The sequence below is a fragment of the Loxodonta africana genome, chromosome 3, assembly GCF_030014295.1.
Source record: "Loxodonta africana isolate mLoxAfr1 chromosome 3, mLoxAfr1.hap2, whole genome shotgun sequence".
Classification (NCBI taxonomy): Eukaryota; Metazoa; Chordata; class Mammalia; order Proboscidea; family Elephantidae; genus Loxodonta; species Loxodonta africana.
Window position 1 is genome coordinate 33804558 of NC_087344.1, and position 19205 is coordinate 33823762.

The window sequence follows — 19205 nt, forward strand, 5'->3', positions numbered from 1 at the left end:
AGTAGTTGCCGTTTTCATCCCTGGCTTAGATGTAGGGAAGCTGGGCCCAGAGAGGTCAGGACATTTGCTCAAGGACACAGAGCTGGTGGTGGGCCGGGGCCTGACCTGGCCTCTCACTGCCAGTCCAGCCCATGGTCAGGAGCCATCAGTACTATCCTTGTGAACTGTCCCCTTGGACCGTGTCCTCTACACCATGATGTGCTGTGACTGTGACGTCCCCCTGCCCTGAGTACATGTGACTCTTATTCTCCCCAAGTTGCCAGCTATGCAACCTGTCCAGCCCTTTGCTCAGGTGGCCCAGCTCCCTGTGGGACACTCCCATTTTACTGGGCAGCCGAGGGCCTCTCCTGGGATCCATCGACAAGGGACCTGCAGTCAGAAGGTGGTCCTCTCCTAGTGTCTATACTCGTAATCCGTTCCCAGAAATTGGGTCCCCAGGGTAGGGGGCTGAGCCTTTCCCAGGCTTCCAACAGCGAGAGCCTCCCAGGCTGACTCCCCTACCTTGAGGACCCCAAGGGACTACATTCATTCTGGCGTCTTCCCCCAGCCCCATGTCACTGACTTCCTCCTTACCTATCATACCTGGTTTGTTATCTGAGCGTTTTGAAGGGCGGAGTCGCCAGGAAGAGCCCCCAGTGACAGGTAGGGGGGCTTGGATCCCTGAGGCTGGGCTTCCAAGGGAGTGTCAGGACTCCTCTTTGGGTCGGGGTGGGGGTCCCAGTGGGAATGCAGCATCCTGTGGCTGCAATGGAGAAACCAAAGAGGAGACCGAGGGACATCGATAGCTTTGCAGAGGGAACATGGTCACCTTGTGGCTCTGTAGAGAACAGAGGGTTTCTCTCGTGGGTGCAGTACAACAGTGACTCACAATGTGCGCAGCATCCCATGGTTTAACAGTTTCTGATGGGCCTGTGGAAACCCTCATGGCGTAGTGGTTAAATACTACAATTGTTAACTAAGAGGTTGGCAGTTCAAATCCTCCAGGCGCTCCTTGGAAACTCTATGGGGCAGCTCTGCTCTGTCCTATAGGGTTGCTATGAGTCGGAATTGACTCGATGGCAGTGGATTTGGATTTGGTTTTGGTTTTGGATGGGCATGTCCCCAGCAGGTGGGGGTAGGGGTCACCGTTTCTTTCTCCCCCCAGGACCAATTCTGACTCCGCCCTGCACCAGAGCACAATGACGCCTACCCCACCAGACTCCTTCTCGGGTGGGTCCCAGGATGCACATCAGAAAAGAGGTATGCATGATGACTGCCCTGACGGGAAACACAACAGAGAACCCCTGAGGGAGCGGGAGAGCAGTGGGATGCAGACCTCAAATTCTCCTAAAAAGACCAGACCTAATGGTCTGACTGAGACTAGAGGACCTTGGAGGTCGTGGTCCCCAGACCTTCTGTTAGCCCAAGACAGGAACCATTCCTAAAGCCAACTCTTCAGACAGGGATTAGACTGGCCTATAAGATAGCAAATGTTATTGGTGAGGAGTGAGCTTCTTGGATCAAGGAGACACATGAGACTATGTGGGCAGCTCCTCTCTAGAGGGAAGATGAGAAGGCAGAGGGGGACAGAAGTTGACTGAATGGACACGGAAATAGAGGGTGGAGAGAAGGAGCGTGCTGTCTCATTAAACGGAGAGCGACTAGGTGTATATAAATTTTTGTATGAGAGACTGACTGAATTTGTAAACTTTCACTTAAAGCATGATGAAAGTTTTAAAAAAAAGAGGTATGCAGCATGTGTGAGTTCAGTGCTCAGGTCTGGCAAACCCAGTATGTGGCCCCTGTGTCCAGGAGCTTGCAAGCTTGTAGGTGGATGGAGCTACCAGCGAAGACTCAGAGTGTCCTGGGGAACAAGGAGAGGGTTATTTGTTTGGTGGGGATGGGGCACTTTCAGAGAGATGGTGCTATTTGAGTTTTGGGTTTTGAAGGATGCATAGGAGTTTTCTAGGCAGAGAAATCAGTTCCTGCAAACACATAGAGGCCTTTGTTCTTGAATTCTTAGCATGTGCACATGATACACATTTAGATTCTTTTTAGATGTAGGGAACAGCAGCCCAAACAACAGAGGTATTTATTGGTTCATGACAAAGTAAATCCAGGGCTAGCCTGACAGCTTCAGGCATGGTTTGAGCCAGGGGCTAACACTGTACTGTTGTGGCTTGTGCCTATTCCTTGGCCCTCCTTCTTCTGGGATGGCTCTACCCTTAGATCCCTCCTTGCCCACAGCCCTTGGGCTGGTCCTTCCAGGGTTACAGCAGGTGGGAGATAAGCCATCTCTTCCCCAGAGCCTTTTCTTGGCGTAGCTGGGGTGGGTCTGTGCCCATTGCCCAGGCCTTTGGCCTGGCCCCCGGAGCTGGAAATGGATGCAGTGTCCTTGGGGACTTCAAGGAGTGTAGATGCTGTCCTAAAAACGAGGGCAGAGTCCCCCAGAGCAAGGATAAAAACTGGGACAAAGTCCCCCAGAGCAAGGAGGGCAGACACTATGAGGCCAGCCCCAGCCGACCCCACGTGGTATGGTCCGCCCCAAGATGCAGGCCCCAGAGGATTCTGTACAGCTCCAGCTCAGAGTGTCTCGGCTTTGGAGCATTTCACTGTGGGCACGTAAATGTCCCTGGAGAGTTTGCTGATGGAAGGACCATGGGCAGAAATCCTCATCCCTGGGGGCTTTATCTGCTTCTTCTTCCCTGGGACCACCAGCCAACCAGGGGCGAAAGTGCAGGAGGAGCATTCCCACGACAAGTGAAGCCCCAACCCACCCAAGTTCCTCTCTGTTCCAATGTCATGGGCCATTCTGAGCCTGTGTTCTCCTGGCAGGTCCCCCAGGAATGCAGGGCTTGGGAGGGTGGGTGGTGTGACCGTGCAAGGGAGCAAGTCTGATGGGCCTAGGGGGGCACAGGCAGAGATGGGGTCAGGTGGCCCCGCTGCCCCCACTCTGGGTGTCAGGAGGAGGACTTTCCTACTTGCCTGAGTTTGTTGAGACACGGTCACAGGGAAGAAACTGAGCCTCCAGCTGCATGAACAGAAGGAGGGAATGTTTTAATCTCACTGTAATTGAAAGGTCTGAGGAAAAGAGGGACCTGCCAGGGCCAGGACCTTGAATGAGTCCCATCCAGTGCCTGAACCTCTCTCCCCTTCATCTCTGTCCCTCCTCTTCTGGGGCCGGGCTGGCCTCTTGGCTGATCCAAGGGGTTGCCGCAACCATGGCTTGATCAACCCAACCTTGGCTGACTGGGTGGCATGGACCAGGCCCCTGTGCTTGGTGCTGAGGGGCCCAGGAGGTAAGGGAGAAGGCAGGAGGTGCCTGGGCCATGTCTGTTCCAAGGGACAGAATAGATGCAGGCCTCAGGCCTGAGGGTTTTAATTTTCGTTTCTGTTTTAGACACAGGACCTCTGACTTACTTGAAATTATTTTTAATTTTACGAAACCCTTGTTTGGAGCTTTAGATCAGTTTGCAGACACTATGGTGACAGCATGGCAGATCCGTGTGTTGGAGGAGGGCCCACCGGTGCCCCCATTGTGCTGGGAAGAGATTTCTTTTCTGATACCCTTTCTCTTCTTCCCCTTTGCCCCAGTTTTACTATTAACGGTCCCAGGAATGGAAGAGACCTCGTCTGAGGCGGACAAAAACCTTTCAAAGCAAGCATGGGACACTAAGAAGGTAAGAGCCTCAGAGCTTTTGTCAGCAGGTTTTCTTGTGTTTTTGAGTCAAGGATCCCTGAAATAACACTTGAGGAGGGGCTTCAGAGTCCCTGAAGTGTGACTGTCACTCGGATTTTGACCACACCCACATTTATTTAACAAGATCTGCAGGCCTGTCAGAGTCCCTGAGTGGTAGACATGGTGGACATGGTGAACATGATCGGCTGCTAACCGAAAAGGTTGGCAGTTTGAGTCCACCCAGAGGTGCCTCGGAGGAAAAACCTGGCAGTCTGCTTCTGAAAGGTTGGATGTTTGCTAAATGAAGCAGACGGGTTTCGAACTTAATGACACAAGGGTGACCCAGTTGCCATCAAGTCAACGCAGACTCATAGGGACCCATGTATGTCAGAGTAGAGCTGTCCTCCATAGGGTTTTCACTGGCTGATTTTTAGGAAGCAGATTGCCAGGCCTTTCTTCCGAGGAGCCTCTAGGTGGACTCAAACCTCCAACTTTTGGGTTAGCAGCTGAGCATGTTCAAGATTTGCACCACCCGAGGACTCCAGGATGGGAGGATACCCTGACATAATGAGACTGGAAGGAGGGCAGGCCCAGCACCGTGGCAAAGCTCTTACCACCCCTTAAACTACGAGTTTGCAATGACATCCTAAATAAGCCCAGTCTGATTTGCTGGGAGTGGGGCGGGCATGGGCGAGTTTTTAATCTGTTTAGAAATCCGTTCATATATGTAGCATCTGTGGGATTCTTTTGACATGCTCTTTAGAGACCCATTGTGAGTGGGCTTTGTGGAAATCCCGTAATAAAGCGAGTGTTGACTTACGGCATTAGGAGGCCCCCGCTGCCAAGCACAGACTCGTCCCTTAGCATCCTCCGCAGCGCTGGGCCCACTGGTCTCATGCCACACCATGGGCTCCCCAACGGCGGTGGCTGGGCGAGGCCCCCGTGTGGGGTGTTGATGGACGGGCCCAGCCCCTGGCAGCAGGTACCCTTTTTCTCAGATAATCCCTAAAAAACACATCAGCTGGCACTGTCTGCTTGGGGCCTGGGGCGGCGGATGGAGGGGGGACATGGGGCACTGCCGGGGACCTCAAGAGCAGACGGGATTCTGTCCTGTCTTGTCTCAGCCGGAAGAGGGCTCTGTCTTTTGTCCTTGAACAGGAGTAAGGATTCCCTGGCTGGAGCTACACTTTCCCCGCCTTCCTTCAACCTTCCTGGGGCCCTTTCTGCCCTCCTGGGGTTCCATTAATCCTTCTGGGTTTTTCAGGAACCTCTCAGGGTTGCTTCAACCCTCCTGGGGCCCCTTCAACTCTCTTAGAGTTCTATTAACCCTCCCAGGATCCCTTTAACGCTCCTAGGACCCCTTCAGTCCTCTCAGGGTCCCTTCAACTCCCTCGGGGTTCTGTTAACCCTTTCAGGGCCCCTTCAATCCTCCTGGTTCCTTCAACCCTCTTGGGGCCTCTTCAACCCTTCCAGAGCCCCATTAACTCTCCTGTGGTCCTTTCAGGACTCCCCGGGCCCTTTCAACCCTCCCGGGGCCCCATTAACCCTCCCAGGGTCCCTTCAACCGTCTGGGACCGCTTCAACCCTCTGGGGCCCTGTTTACCTTCCCAGGGTCTCTTTAACCCTTTTGGGCCCTTTCAACCCTCCCAGGGCCCCTTCAACCTTCTTAGAGTCCCTTCAACCTTCTTTAACCTATTAGTGTCTCCAGCTGCCAGAGGAGCAACCCACGAGGCCCTTCCCTGGGGTGAGCCCACAGGGCAACCAGGAGCACAGGCTGGGGAGGGCGCCCTGCTCCCCAGGCTGGGGCCCCACTGCCCAAGGAGCCCAGGGATGCTTTATTGTGATAAGTTGTCGTGTCCTCTGTCTGAGTACAGAACTCAGAAGTGGGGAGGAAATGCTCTCCATGTGGCTCTGAGCTCAAAGCCCCATGGCCTCCACTGCTGAAAGGGAGGGGGCTGCTTGGCCTGAGACACAGGCTGGAGTGGGTAGGCTCCCATTGTCCTGAGAAGCCACTTTCCCAACTGTGTGTGGTCGTGGGCCGTGGGTCTCCCCCCACAGACCCTGTGTTTCGACAGTGTCCCCAACCAGGCCATTAAACGGAACCACCCACTAAGGGTAGCACAGCCCCTGTGGGGTCCTGATGGCAATTTTGGTGAGTGACTAGGGGTCCCAGGTAGGAGTCACACTTCTGGCGTACCACAGGAAGGCAGGGGAGTACAGGGTGGGCTTTGTTAATATTGTTATTAGTTGTCATTGAGTTGATGCTGATTCATTGCAACCCCGTGTGTACAGAGTAGAACTGCTCCATAGGGTTTTCAAGGCTGTAACCTTTCAGAAGCAGATCGCCAGGCCTTTCTTCTGAGGCATGTCAGGGTGGTTCTAACTACCAACTTTTCGACTCTTAGTTCAGTGTTTAACTGTTTCTACCACCCAGGGACTCCTTGCAGGGCAGACATCATGCTCTAAACTGCTAGGACTCACTGAACCCTGTGTTGTTCTGTGTGTGGACTTGGGGCCTGACCCCCTCCCCAGAGACTGCCATGGCCTCTATGAGTGCCAGGCAGATGGACACATGCAGGGCTGGAGTGGGGAGGGAGCCATGCGGGGAGATCCCCTGCTGTGTCGAGTAGGCCCCTCAACCCTAGGAGCTGGCATTCTTTGTCTTCGGGACTCTGACATCGGAGAAGCTCAGTGCCGCTCACCATCCCTGGGCTCTGCGGGAAGTGACCATGCTGTGAGGAAGCACAGTGCGCACAAGGAGGCTGCCCACCTCCACTTAGTGCCATCTCAGCCTGTGCTGTCTTCTCTTTCAGACGGGGTCTAGGCCAAAGTCCTGTGAGGTTCCTGGAATCAAGTGAGTCTCCTATATCCACAGCCCCCCGGGTCTGCTCGGGGGACCCAGAACTTTCCAACCATGTGGGAGGCTGCAAATCCCAACAGGAGGAACACAGAGCTGCTGGCGACCACCCAGAGAGCCCCTCACTGGGCTGCCCGGGATGGCAGCCTCCCTCCTTGGCCCCCAACACACCCTACCCCTGGGGTGGTTGCCTGCCCTGTCCCATCTCAGAATCAGACTCACTTGAGGCTTTCTGAGGTCCAGTTTGAAGGGCTGCCTCCTTCCCTCCACAGCCCCTGGGGAAGAATGGCAGCCACCCCTCTTTTCCCCAAGTGTTCACCGGCCTTTCTCTGTCTTTACCTCTAGCATCTTCCCGTCCACTGACCAGGAAGCCACGACTGCCCTGATCCCTGCCACCCACAACACAGGGGGCTCGCTGCCTGACCTGACCAACATCCACTTTCCCTCACCGCTGCCCACCCCACTGGACCCTGAGGAGCCCCCTTTCCCCGCCCTGAGCAGCTCCAGCAGCACTGGCAACCTCACGGCCAACCTGACGCACCTGGGCCTTGGTGGTGCCCCCCAAGGTAAGGCTGGGTGTGCGTCACAGTATGGGGCTAAGAGCTCCTCCATGATGAGCTAGGCCCCAGGCGAGGACGGCACCTGTGTGAGTGGTAGCTATGGGAGCCACGTCCAAGTGCCAGGGGCCTGCAGAACCCAGGGAGAGGAAACCCCTCCAGGGGGGCTTAGAGTGGCCAGGCTGACCTGAAGGGGGCGTCCCAAAACAGAAGGAACATCCTGAGAAGGAGCCTGTGCTCTTGGGCTCTTGGGGTAATCTCAGGCGTTGGATGGGCTCTAGGGGTGCTTGAGGTGGGGGCTTCAGAGGGAGGCTGGGTAAACCCAAATGTTTTAAACAGGGAATCCTCAAGGATTTTCACCCAGTGTCCTCTTTGCCTTCTATATTCTCTGTCGGCCCAAGTTGGACCCTCAGCCCTGCACAGCACCCTCAGGTCCCAGTCTTGTTTCTGCCCAGAAGGGTGTGCAACTCCTGTGCCCCCTCAGCTCAGGACCCCTGCATGGTCCCCTGGCTTCCCCCGAGTAGACACCAGGGCCTGGCCACAGCCCAGCATCCATCTCTGAACTCAGCCCTCTCCACTAGGCCGTTCCAGGGCTTTGCATGTGCTGCCCCTTCCACCCTGCAGGACTCACTCCCGCCCCCTCCTGCCTCACCCAGATGCCGCCCCTCGGCCTCCAGCCTATGCCCTCTGACCTCTGTCTTTGAGGCAGTTGACTCCTTAGTTTTGTCATCTCCACTTGCACCAGAACAGCCACCTTTTCACAAACTCCCTGCTGTGGCCCCTGGGCAGTGTTTATTATGAAACATGTGAGGCTGTGTCCTGGGCGGTGCTTCCAGGAGGAGGTGGGGATGGGCCAGATGAAGCTCCAGGGAGAGACCTGGGCGGTGGTGGACTCTTCGTGTGACATGAGGACCCAGGGCCAGCGCTGGGGACATGGCCATGAGAGAAGACAGAGAGCCCTACCCATGGAGCCTCAGAATAAACGAACACCTGCCCATTTCCTCATTACCAGTGGTGGACACTACCACCTGTCAGTCCGTAGTGGCTTCTTGTTGTGATGCTGGAACCTGTGCCACCAGAGCTTCAGATAGCAGCAAGGTCACCCATGGTGGGCACGTTTCAGCAGAGCTTCCAGACTAAGACAGACTAAGAAGAAAGGCCTGGTCATCTGCTTCTGAAAAGCAACCAATGAAAACCTTGCGGATCACAACAGACTCGCTTGCTTTGGGCACATTATCAGGAGGGAGCAATCACTGGAGCAGGACATCATGCTTGGTGAAGTAGAGGGCCAGCGAGGGTGAGGGAGACCTTTGGTGAGTGTTGTGATGCTGAACTGGTTTCAGTGGACCTTCCAGACTAAGACAGACTAAGAAAAAAGACCTGGCGATCTACTTCCGAAAATCAGCCAATGAAAACTTTATGAATCACAACAGAACACTGTCCCATATAGTGCTACAAGAAGAGCCTCCTAGGTTGGAAGGCATTCAAAATACACAGTGGCTCCAACAACACACACAAGACTCAAGCATACCAATGAATGTGAAGAGGTCCAGGACCAGGCACCGTTTTGTTCTGTTTTACGTGGGGTTGCTGTGAGTTGGAGACAACTTGACGGCAGCAAACAAGAGGCGCTGTCTCGTGGCCTCCACACCGCTACCCCCAGGGCCCTCAGGAGCCCCCCAGCGCCCACCCTCCCAGGAACTGACCTAAACATCTCTGCAGAACCGAGCCTAAACAAGCTCAGCAAACATGGCACATGTGAGAGCCATGGACGCAGGAACACACATGGGGCCGGAGCTTGGATTGGAGTGCCCCACACGTGTGGCCGCTTGGGGACCAGTGGCTTTGGCAGCTGTTGGGCAGGGGCATTGCCTTCTGTGTGTGTTTTAAATCAGGCTGGAGCTGCTGACCCCCATGGGCTCAGCTCCCCAGCCTCCAGCCAGTCAGGACATGGCCTTGTGAGGGAAAGGAGCCCTGAGCCCCTAAGGCAGTGAGCCCTGCTGAAAGCACCTCCTGGCCCATGTGCTGTGCATACAGGGTAGCAAGGATGCTGGGTCCCCCATGATAGCGTGTGTGCTTCAGGGCAGCCCTCCAGCTGGTTCCAGTCCCTTTTTCCAAAGGTGTGCCAGGCTGCCAACAGGAATTCAAAGCGAGACAACACCTGTCTACCCACCTGCCCTCCTGGCCTGCTGGTCTGTGGTGGGTGCCAGGCCAGGAGCAAAGACAAAACCTCCCTGCATTCAGGGCAGGTGTTACCAACGGGCAGTATGAGGGCTGAATCCAGCTCACTCTGTGTGTGTGTGTGGGTGTGTGTGGGTGTGAGTGTGGGTGTGTGGTGTGTGTGGTGTGTGAGAGAGAACGTGCACAGGTGTGAGAGCATGTGTGTGTGAGTGAACGTGCATGTGTGTTTCCATCTGTGAGGGTGTGTGCACATCTATAAGTGTGTGTGTGGGAGCGTGTATACATGTTTGTGTGGGTGTGTGTATGTGTATGCATGTGTCATTTTGCACGTGTTGAGTATGTGTGAGTGCATTGTAAAGGTGTGTGTCTGAGTCTGCATGTGTCCGCATGCACAGGTATATGTAATACCATCTGAACTGATGTCAGAGTCGGGGATGGGCATGTAGACAGCTGGATCTTTGGACCCTTTTAGAGAATTGGAAGGTCCAGCAGCAGTGGGCCCACAGTCCTGCACCTGAGACAGGGCTGGAAATCTCTTTAGCTGCAAGCCCCACTCGCCCGTTATCTACATCTGGTCCCTGACACTGGCCCCTAACTCATCTCTGCATTCAGGTTTGCCCTCCCTGAGCTCCCATGCACCGGCTCTGCCACTTGCTGGGTCCCAAAACCCATATCTGACCTGAGCATCGATGTCACTTGGCTTCTGGACCCACGGGGCATGGGAGCTCAGAGAATACATGGGAGCGACATCGGGCCCATCTCTCCGGGTCTGGCCAACTCCTTGTTCAGTGCTCCAGGGACGGCTCCAAGCTCTCCAACTCAGGCCTCTGTAGAAGCCTCCAGCATTGCTGTGTCTGTGCCCGATTCTGGTGCCCGGTGTCTGTGCACAAACCAGCCTTCAGGGCTCAGCTTCAGCAGCCAAAGAAGGCGCCAGTCCCCCCTGCTCAGCTGGGCCTTGCAGAGCCACCAGGGTGTCTGAGGGGAAGTGCAGGCATGACTGAGCTCACCTGCTCTTTGACATGGCCCTGGACTGGAAGCAGCTGCCCTGGGCCGAAGTGGGGAGGCTGGAGGCAGAGAGGGAGGGAGGGAGAGAGCAAAAGGGAGGGAGAAAGAACGTCAGAGACAGAGAGAACAAGAGGGATAGAGACAAGCAGAAAGACGGAGAAGATGAGAGATACAGAGATAAAGGAGAGAGACAGAGAAGAGAGTGACAGAAAGGGAGGAAGGGAGAGAGAGAGATGTAGAGAGGGTGGCTCTGTGCTCCCTGAAAGCATCATGCAGGTCGTGGGTGGAGCAAGCTTGGCCCTGCCCAGACAATCCCTTTGTGGGCCAAGGTTGATTCTGATGCCCTCCACTGTATGGTTCTGGAACTCTCTGGGTGACTCAGGCAGCTTCACCAGCCTTGAATGTGGGCCAGACTCCCTCAGAACTTGCTCATGACCTCACTAGGATCTGATGTGACCCCGGAAAGGTGGCTGTCATCATCTCCATCTCCTGGGCTGGAAAACCACGTAGGGGCAGGTGGGGAAGGCCCTCGGTGCACCCACAGTTCCCAGGGCACGGGCCCTAATACCCCGGGATCACCCACAGGTCCTTCCACAGACATGTCCAGGGGACCTGGCTGCCTGGGGTAAAGGCAGTGTGGGGGCATGGTGGGGACGAGAGCAGAGGGCAGGCCACAGCAGGGATGAATGCATTGGGTCCCGGGCAGGGAGAGCAGGAGGAGAAGAGAGCTTGAGGTTTCTAGCTTGAGGGGCAGGGGCTGCACCCTAGCCATGGGGTGCACAGGAGGGTTGGGGGGTAGGTGTGGGTGAGAGGTGACGGGAGCAGACACATTCATCGAGGAAGGGTGCAAACGATGAGGGGACCCATGGTGTTAGGCAGGACTGACCCACTTGCAGCTAACCAGAATCCACAGAGATTCAAGCAAAAGAGGGACTTTCTTGTCTCCCCAAACCAGGAAGTACCCAGAGTGGCTGGACTTGGGGCTGTTCTCACCACCTCCTGGCTCCCAGTTCTCTGGCAGGCTCTTCCTCTATGGCCACAAAGATGCCCTCCACCCATCCAGAGCTCCAGACTGCTCTTCCTGGAGTTCCATCAAAAGTCCCAGAGCAGGCAGTCATTGGACCAATCTGGTCACATGTCCATCTTGGGCCACTATGCAGCCCAGAGGCAGGGAAGCTCTGATTGGCCAGGCCTACATGACACACCCCTCCTGGAGCTGGCAGTGGGATGGGCCAGTGGGGAGGACCAGATGATGAGCAGGTCTGGTTGGGGAACATTTATCAGCATGGGGAGATGGGGTCCCCAAGGTCAAGGTCCCACCTTCCCCTCTCCCTTTCAGGAATGACCACACCAGTCTCCTCACCGCAGCACCGCCAGCCAGGCGTCAGCCCCCTGTCCCTGAGCACGGATACCAGACGGCAACAGGCCCAGCAGGTGCCACCCACCTTATCCCCACTGTCACCCATCACTCAGGTGCGGGGCCGGGGGACTGGGGTTCAGGGGGAGCCAAGGGGGCCTGCAGAATCCCACAGCCCCTTGACGCTTTTCCTCGTTACCATCAAAGTTGTCAAATGCGTGGGGGACAGAGACCAGCAATGGGAGCACCAGTGCCCAGGATGGGCAGACCCTCAGTGTTAACCGTCTTCATGTGGGCTGGGGCAGGACCCTGAGTGCAGACAGGCCTGGAGTGTCGTCATTATGCCCCTTCCTCTTCTTTCTCTTCTTCAGGGTCGAGTTGAAGCCCCCATACTCAAATGTTTAGAGGGTTTTCCTTTTTGCAGTTTACCATGTTTACTTCCTAACGGTAAAAAAAAAAAAAGGAACTAAAAAAGTAGAGGAAGCAAATATAGCAAATCGTAAAAAGGAAAATCCTCTATAAACATTTGAGTATGAGGGTTTCAACTTGACCCTGAAGAAGAGAAAAAAGAGGAAGGGTCATAATGACGACCATCTAGGCTTGTCTGCACTCAGGATACTGCACCGTCCGACTCGATGGCAATAGGTTTTGGGTTTTTTTTTATAACCGTAAGAGGGAGCCCCTGGGTGGTACAGTTGGTTAATGTGTTTAGCTGGTCACTGAAAGGCTGGTGGCTCGAGTCTACCCGGAGGTGCCTCAACCGTGACAGACAAAAATGTCTCTAGACGTGGCTGAATGTCCTTTGGGGGCAGGATTGCCTCTAGTGAGGACTCCTGGATTAGGGGATTCCACTGACTCCCAAGAGACTAAAGTCCTATGATGCTACACACATGGGGAGGGAGAGAAGAAGGAAATCACAGAAGCTGGAGGGTCACCCTAGTTTATGCCATCTACTGGGTGGTCAAATGGTGAACCAAAGGTTGGCGGTTCAAGACCACCCAGACGCACCTTGGAGGAAAGGCCTGGTGATTTGCTTCCAAAAATCAGCCATTGAAAACCATATGGAACACAGTTTTACCCTGATACACATGGCATTGCCACAAGTCGGCATCTGCTCAGATAGCAGCTGGTTTTTTTTTTTTTAACAGATTAGGGCTTTTTTTTTTTTTTTTAACATAGCACCCACAATAGAATTACCCGTGATTCCTCCTGCACCTGCCTGGTCTGTCTCCTGGCTGACCCATATCCTGTGCAGTGGATGGTCAGGTCTGGCTGTGGATGGCAGCCTGGGCAGCCCTAGGGCTGTGTCACAGGCTGTCCATGAGCAAATCGCCTTGGCCAATCCTCCTGGTCCTCCTCCTCCTGTCCCTCAGCCTGCCTGCCTTTCAGGAAGCCACTTGTTCACAAACTACCCACTGCTTTGGGTTGTAGGCCCTGTAGTCAGGGGTCAGGGCCCTGCCCACCCAGAGACCAGCAACTTCCATACTTGAGTCTAGATTCCACACAGACTGACCCAGCCCTGAGGTCTCACCTCAGTTGGCTTTTGTGTTTTTTCTATCTCTCTCCTTTTTTTTTTATTGTGGTAAAAACATGCATACCAGAACATCTGCAAACACAGGTGCCACATTTACAACTCAGGGACATACATTTCTCATGCCATGTCACCATTATCTCTGTCCTTTTCCAAAGTCCTTTCCATGTTTTCCTCTTTCCAAACACAAAAATGCCAAGCCAGCCATCACCGAGTGACCATGCTCTGTCACCACACCCTGGCCAGCTCCCAGAGTGGACAAGGCCTGGGGGTGTGGCGGGCCTCCAGGGTCCAGAGGAACTGAGCTACTGAGTGTGGCCACAGCAAGGACATCAATGGGCAGGGAGGCCAGGAAGGCATGAGCCGCCAGTGTGCTGAGTGTGGATGTGGCCAGCTCTGGCTTGACCCTCTGGGCCTCAGTTTCTCCAGCTGTTCACCATTGCATGGTTGCGAGCTAGCTGGGAGAGTGGGCCACGACAGCCAGTGTCTCCATGACAGTGTCCATCCTTTCCCCCAGGCCGTGACCATGGATGCCCTGTCCCTGGAGCAGCAGCTGCCCTACGCCTTCTTCACACAGGCGGGTGCCCCACCACCACCACAGCCCCAGCCCCCGCCACCGCCGCCACCCACCTCGCAGCAGCAGCCACCCCCGCCTCCAGGCGGTCCTCTGATGCCCAGTGCCAGCCTGCCGCGTGGCCCACAGCTGCCCCCGCTCCCAGTCACCCTGTCGTCCTCACTGCCCCCGTCCCCTGCTGACAGCCCTGGTCAGCCACCCCTGGGGATCGACGTCACATCGGTGAGCCAGGAGGATGGCTGGGCCACAGACTTGGGGAGGGGGCCCAGAGGGCAGGGGTGGGCTGGGGGCCCAGAGGGCAGGTGGGGGAGCACAGGGGGGCAGATGAGGGGCTTGGGGATCAGAAGGACAGGCTGTAGGGACTATGGGCAGAGGGTTGGTCAGGACCCTCAGCCAAGGCTGTGACCCCAGTGCATAGATGGGAAAATTGAGGCATGAGGAGAGGCCATTGGCTGTCCCGTGTTGGGCTGCCAGACACCTACTTGTGCCCCTCCTGCGACCCCTCGCTCCCTGAGTCCGGCTTCTGTGGAGGTGGGGTGTTCTCAGAGCTCCTAGGGTCTGGGGAATAGATTTCTAGAAAAGGGGGAACCTAGAAGGATGCAAGGGGGTTGGCCAAGGACAGCTCTGTGGGGCTCAAGGTCACCAGGGCTCGGTTTGCCCCTCAGCTCTCACATCCTCTGGACTGCCCAGTCAGTCAGCCTGGTTCCTCAGGGGTGGGAGGCACGGCTACATGTGGCCAGATCCAGAGGAGCAATGTCTGGAGTGCAGTGAGTCCTGCACTTGCCACCAGACTGAGACCTTCAGAGGCCCCCCTGCCCAGGACCGCCACCAGGAGGTGCCCAAGCCTGCCCTTTGGGGGAAGAGCAAGTGTGGAAAGGGGATTCTGGAGCCGGGCTGCCTCACGCCCCAGTCCTCTGAGGCCTTTGGCTGGATGCCTCACACTGGAGAAGGGAGATGCCCAGACGGACGTGGGGTCTGGGTGGGCTCAGAAAGCAGGTGACCACTGCCTGACACCCCCAGGAGAGACAGACCCCTCCTGCTTTGACACGGGCCACCCCTTGGTACCCAGGAGGAGCTGAGTGGTTCAGTGGGGAAAGGGCACTCCCAGGAGGCCTGGCCTGCGGGTGGCTGTGCCCTGTGTTCCCCTGGCTGGGTGGGTCTCCGTGCTGACCCCCTGTCCTGCAGGTGCCGTCCCTGCAGCAGTACCGCACGAGCGCCGGCTCCCCAGCCAACCAGTCCCCCACCTCGCCCGTCTCCAACCAAGGCTTCTCCCCCGGGAGCTCCCCACAGGTGAGGATACCGCCACCCCGATTCTTCCACCTGTCTACCTGCCCTTGTGCTGCCCATGTGTCCTGTCTGTGCCCTCGCTGTACCCCATCCCTTCTCATCCACATCTGTCGGCTGGGGCTGGGCAGGGCTGGGGTGTTACTGATGCGGTGCCAGGTGGGTGGTAGGAGCAGGGGGGTGTAGGACTAGGGGGTGGACTGGGTGGCAACAGGGTGCCAGGTGAGGACTGCGGGATGGCCGCCTGGACGATGGAGAAAAAGGCGCTGCTTCTGGTGCTAAGCAGCCCTCCCTGAAGGTGCCTGCACCTCTGAGGTCCCTGTGGGGCACCATCAGGGGCAAGGGTTTAACATAGTGATGGCCAAGCCTTGTGTCGGCCTTGCCTAGGCCCTTTACTCAAGGACCCAGGGATACCCCTTGAAGCTTCGTGGTCATAAATTCCCAGAATGCACCCCATCGTGTGGCTCTGAGCCTAGACCCCACCCCCACCCCCTCACAACCGAACCCTGAGCTCCCAGAGGCAGAGGGGACCCCCCACTTTAGGGGAACAGAGGTGACTAGGGCTCTGGCCCCTCCTGCCCCCTTAGCTCTCCTCCACCGTGACTGAGCCTCATGGAGCTGGGGGGCAGAGTTTGGGGGCTGAGTCATCATCATGCGTGCCCAGAGGCTGAGCTGTCCCCACACAGCCTTGGGGTCTCAGGGGTCCTTGCCCCATTTCACAGGCAGGGAGACCAAGGCCATCCCAGCCCCTGGGAGATGGGGGGTTTTGCCCCACATCTAGCAGACTCCAGGGTTTCCTGCCATGCCCGGTGCCCCTCTCCCCACCTCCCCCCCCGCAAAAGTGAGCTCGAAATGGATCCGGCTCTCCGACCCAGCCCCAGTCTCCTAGGAGTTACCTGACCCAATTGCCCCAGAGAAGCTTCCAGCTTGGCCTCTGGTCAGGGTTGTGACCTCAGTAGACACCCTTCCCTCACGGAAGAAGGGGCTCCCCAGAACCTGCTGCCCTGTGCCCATGGGTCTCCCCCAGCTGACCCTAGAAGCTGAGAAGATCCCAGAAGCCACTGCAGTGCCCAGGCCCTGAGCAGGACGCTGGGTGGCCTTGTTGCTCTGCCTGATGCAGGAGGGGTTTCAGGGGCAGGGCAGGGCTCTCCCAGGGCACACAGAGACCCCTACTCCATCAATGTTCAGTGGGAGGGCACTGCTGGGGCCCGTTCTATACAGCCTCCTGGCTTCGTGAGCGGGGAAAGGTAGCAGTGACCCCCCATGAGCACCGATGTTGGGGGTCGTCTGGCATCTACACACTCTTGGAGTCTCTCAGCTCCAGTAACATGTTGGTCTTGGGGGTGGTACTGTGAGGGATGAGGGAGAAACAGCTTGGGGAGGTGGTGGGATGTTTCTGAACCATGCGAGGTCCCCTAGGGGCAGCAGAAAGTAGTTGCTGGTCCCTCAGTCACGTCCCTCTCATGCGCAGCAGAATAAGAATCGGGTTGGGTCACTGGGATGGTCAGCTAATTCTCAGGCCCAAACCTGAGGCGGGTTGGCTGACCTCATGCAGAGAGGAAGCGTCCTGCCATCTGTCCAGCAGTGTCTGTGGGTGCCTTTGTCCACCACGTGTGGGCCCATAAGGGTGGGGCAGCCCCATTCAGAGACAAGTACTTAGTGACCTGTTCCCCCAAGAAGTCCAGCCTTGGCTTCAGAAAAGGCCTGTGACAACTGAGATAGGTCAGACACCATTCCTCCATCCTGGTCTTTATCTGGGAAACCCAGCCACAGCTTGGTAGCTTCCTGTTTCAAACCCTGAAGCCGAGGGTTTTTAGAGTAGATGTGGGCATGTGACTGTCCTGTGCATGCTGTAATGAAGTACCACAAACTGGGGGGTTAAAGCACTAGCCGTTCATTCTCTCACAGTTCTGGAGGCCAGAGGCCAAAATCAAGGTGTCACAGGGCTACGCGCTCTCCTGTGGCTCTAGAGAAGGGTCCTGCCTTGCCTCTTCCATCTTCTGGTGGCTCTAGGCAGTCCTCGGCTGATAGATGGCTTTTCACATGGCATCTTTCCTCTGTCTCTGTCTCTTCTCTCTTGTAAGGACAGGTGTTGTATAGGATTAGAACCCGCCTTACTCTAATATGACTTCATGTTGATCTAACTGATCACATGTGCAAAGACCCTACTTCCAAACAAAGTCACGTTCCCAGGCATGGGGGCTAGGACTTGGCCACATCTTTTGGGGAGACATAATTCAACCCAAAATAGTAGAGCTTTTGCCACGTTGCCGTATTCCTCTCTAGCTCCTTTCCTGGCATTTGAGAGGTGTAGGGAAGTCCACCCTCATGGACCCTCCCGCATACTCTGTGCTGGGGGTGGGTGTTCCCCCCTCTTCTCTCAGCCCTGCCAACCACCCACAGCTGCCCGCTGAGTCTGCATTCTGTGTGATCAGCTCCTATCTGGTCAATCAAGGCCCCAGATTCTGGCTTTGGCCATTGTCAGAACACTTGGAGATCTTTCTAGAGCATTATCAGGCACACGCATGTTTCTGGCGTATCTGCAGGGCACATGGGGGTCTTTAGAAGCATCTGTCTCTGAAGGGTTTGTCAGGGTGCGGGGCTCTTTCTATAGCATCTGTTGGGGCATGCAGGGATCTTTCTAGAACGAAGCTCAGAGGGAGAAGGTCCAGGGCTTGTACTCTGTGGAGACACTTGCCTGGACACGTAGTAGGCCCATGTGTTATGCGGCCCCATGCGGGCAGCTAAGGGCAGCAGAGGAAACAGGTCAGGCTGTGGGGGTGGCAGGCGGCTTGTGGTGGACACAGCTGTGTGGGGCTCTGAGGTCCTGGGACACAGGGGTGGTGTCCCTCTGTGGAGCTGCCTGCACTCAGGCCCAGCACCTTGTCTTAACTCTGTCCACCCATCCTGCATCTTCTCGGAGGCCAGCTGGGGGCCAGCAAGCACCGTTTCTGTTCTGAGTGGGGGAGACGACTATTGCCTTGACCCCAGCCACACTGGGTTCTCCTCCTGGGGCCTGTCCCTGCGTCCCCCACCTTCCATCCAGTGGAAGCACAACCACCCACACCCAGGCTCCAGGGGGAGGAGACTGTCAGTACAAAGGCCCCCAAGGAGCAGGCGCTGGGAAGAAGCTGTCATCCCAGGGCATCCGGCACACCCTCGCCCCTCCATCCAGAGGGTAGGATCCCTTAGAGTGAACGCTGCCATCCCCCTACCGTCCGAGTGCTCTTTGGGGTTCCTGGGAGCCTCACCTAGCCAGAGACCACTCCTCAGCAGCCTTTCTCTGTCCGCAGCACTCCTCCACGCTGGGCAGTGTCTTTGGGGACTCATATTATGAGCAGCAGATGGCAGCCAGGCAAGCCAACACCCTGTCCCACCAGGTGAGCCAGGGCCAACGAAGGGCTGGGGCACAGGTGTCAGGAAACCTGGGGTGAGGAGGCAGGTCGGGGAGGAGACGGGAGGGGACCTGGATGGGGGTGGGGTGCACACCTGTGCAGTAGTCTGAGACAGGTCAGAAGACAAGGATGCCTATTATCAGGGGAAGGCGGGGGTACTGAGTGGGGCTGGGACTGGGGTGGGGGCGTTGCAAAGGCAGGCCAGGCAGGGCCAGGAAGGGAGCAGAGGTGGGGCCAGGACTGGGCCAGTGTGGGGTGGGTACAGAGCCAAAATAGGGAGGGGCCAGGACGAGAGTGAGGGTGGAGCAGTGGGCACGGTCCTAGGGCTGGTCCCTCACTTGCTTATCCTCCATCTATCGGGGACTTGGATGACTCTGCGGGGAGGGTGCATGCGTCTGCCTGTGGTGCCCATGGGCTGACGGCCGCCGCGCCCACCTCCAGCTGGAACAGTTTAACATGGTGGAGGGAACCATCAGCTCAAGCAGCCTGTACAGCCCTGGCTCAACACTCAGCTACTCGCAGGCAGCCATGATGGGGCTCACGGGCAGCCATGGCAGCCTGCCAGACACCACACCACTGGGGTACCCGAGCCATGGTGGCATCCCCAACATCATCCTCACAGGTGAGTGGGGTGTCTCGCACTCTGGGATCGGAGCAAGCATAGTAAGGGCCTTGGAACCTGGAACCCCCATGCCCCACCAGACCCACCTGTTGAGTAGGCACATGGGCTGGGACATGCGTGACTGTGGCATGGACTAACAGATATGACAACATGCCACACACCATGACCAGCACCACCCAGAGCC

At 56.6% G+C, this 19205-nt stretch overlaps 1 protein-coding gene across 2 annotated transcripts in view; it reads left to right on the forward strand.

Moving 5' to 3' along the window:
• The window catches only part of CRTC1 (CREB regulated transcription coactivator 1), a 66723-nt gene that overhangs the window by 41178 nt on the left and 6340 nt on the right, over nucleotides 1-19205 (forward strand). Inside the window, exons 5-13 of one of the 2 annotated variants that reach the window (XM_064281006.1) lie at nucleotides 1145-1239; nucleotides 3574-3659; nucleotides 6472-6512; nucleotides 6861-7081; nucleotides 11598-11731; nucleotides 13664-13942; nucleotides 14906-15010; nucleotides 18298-18384; nucleotides 18841-19021. In XM_064281006.1, coding sequence (XP_064137076.1) covers nucleotides 1145-1239; nucleotides 3574-3659; nucleotides 6472-6512; nucleotides 6861-7081; nucleotides 11598-11731; nucleotides 13664-13942; nucleotides 14906-15010; nucleotides 18298-18384; nucleotides 18841-19021 — 1229 coding nt within the window. The remainder of the gene's footprint in view (nucleotides 1-1144; nucleotides 1240-3573; nucleotides 3660-6471; nucleotides 6513-6860; nucleotides 7082-11597; nucleotides 11732-13663; nucleotides 13943-14905; nucleotides 15011-18297; nucleotides 18385-18840; nucleotides 19022-19205) is intronic. The other variant, XM_064281007.1, reaches the window with a different exon arrangement.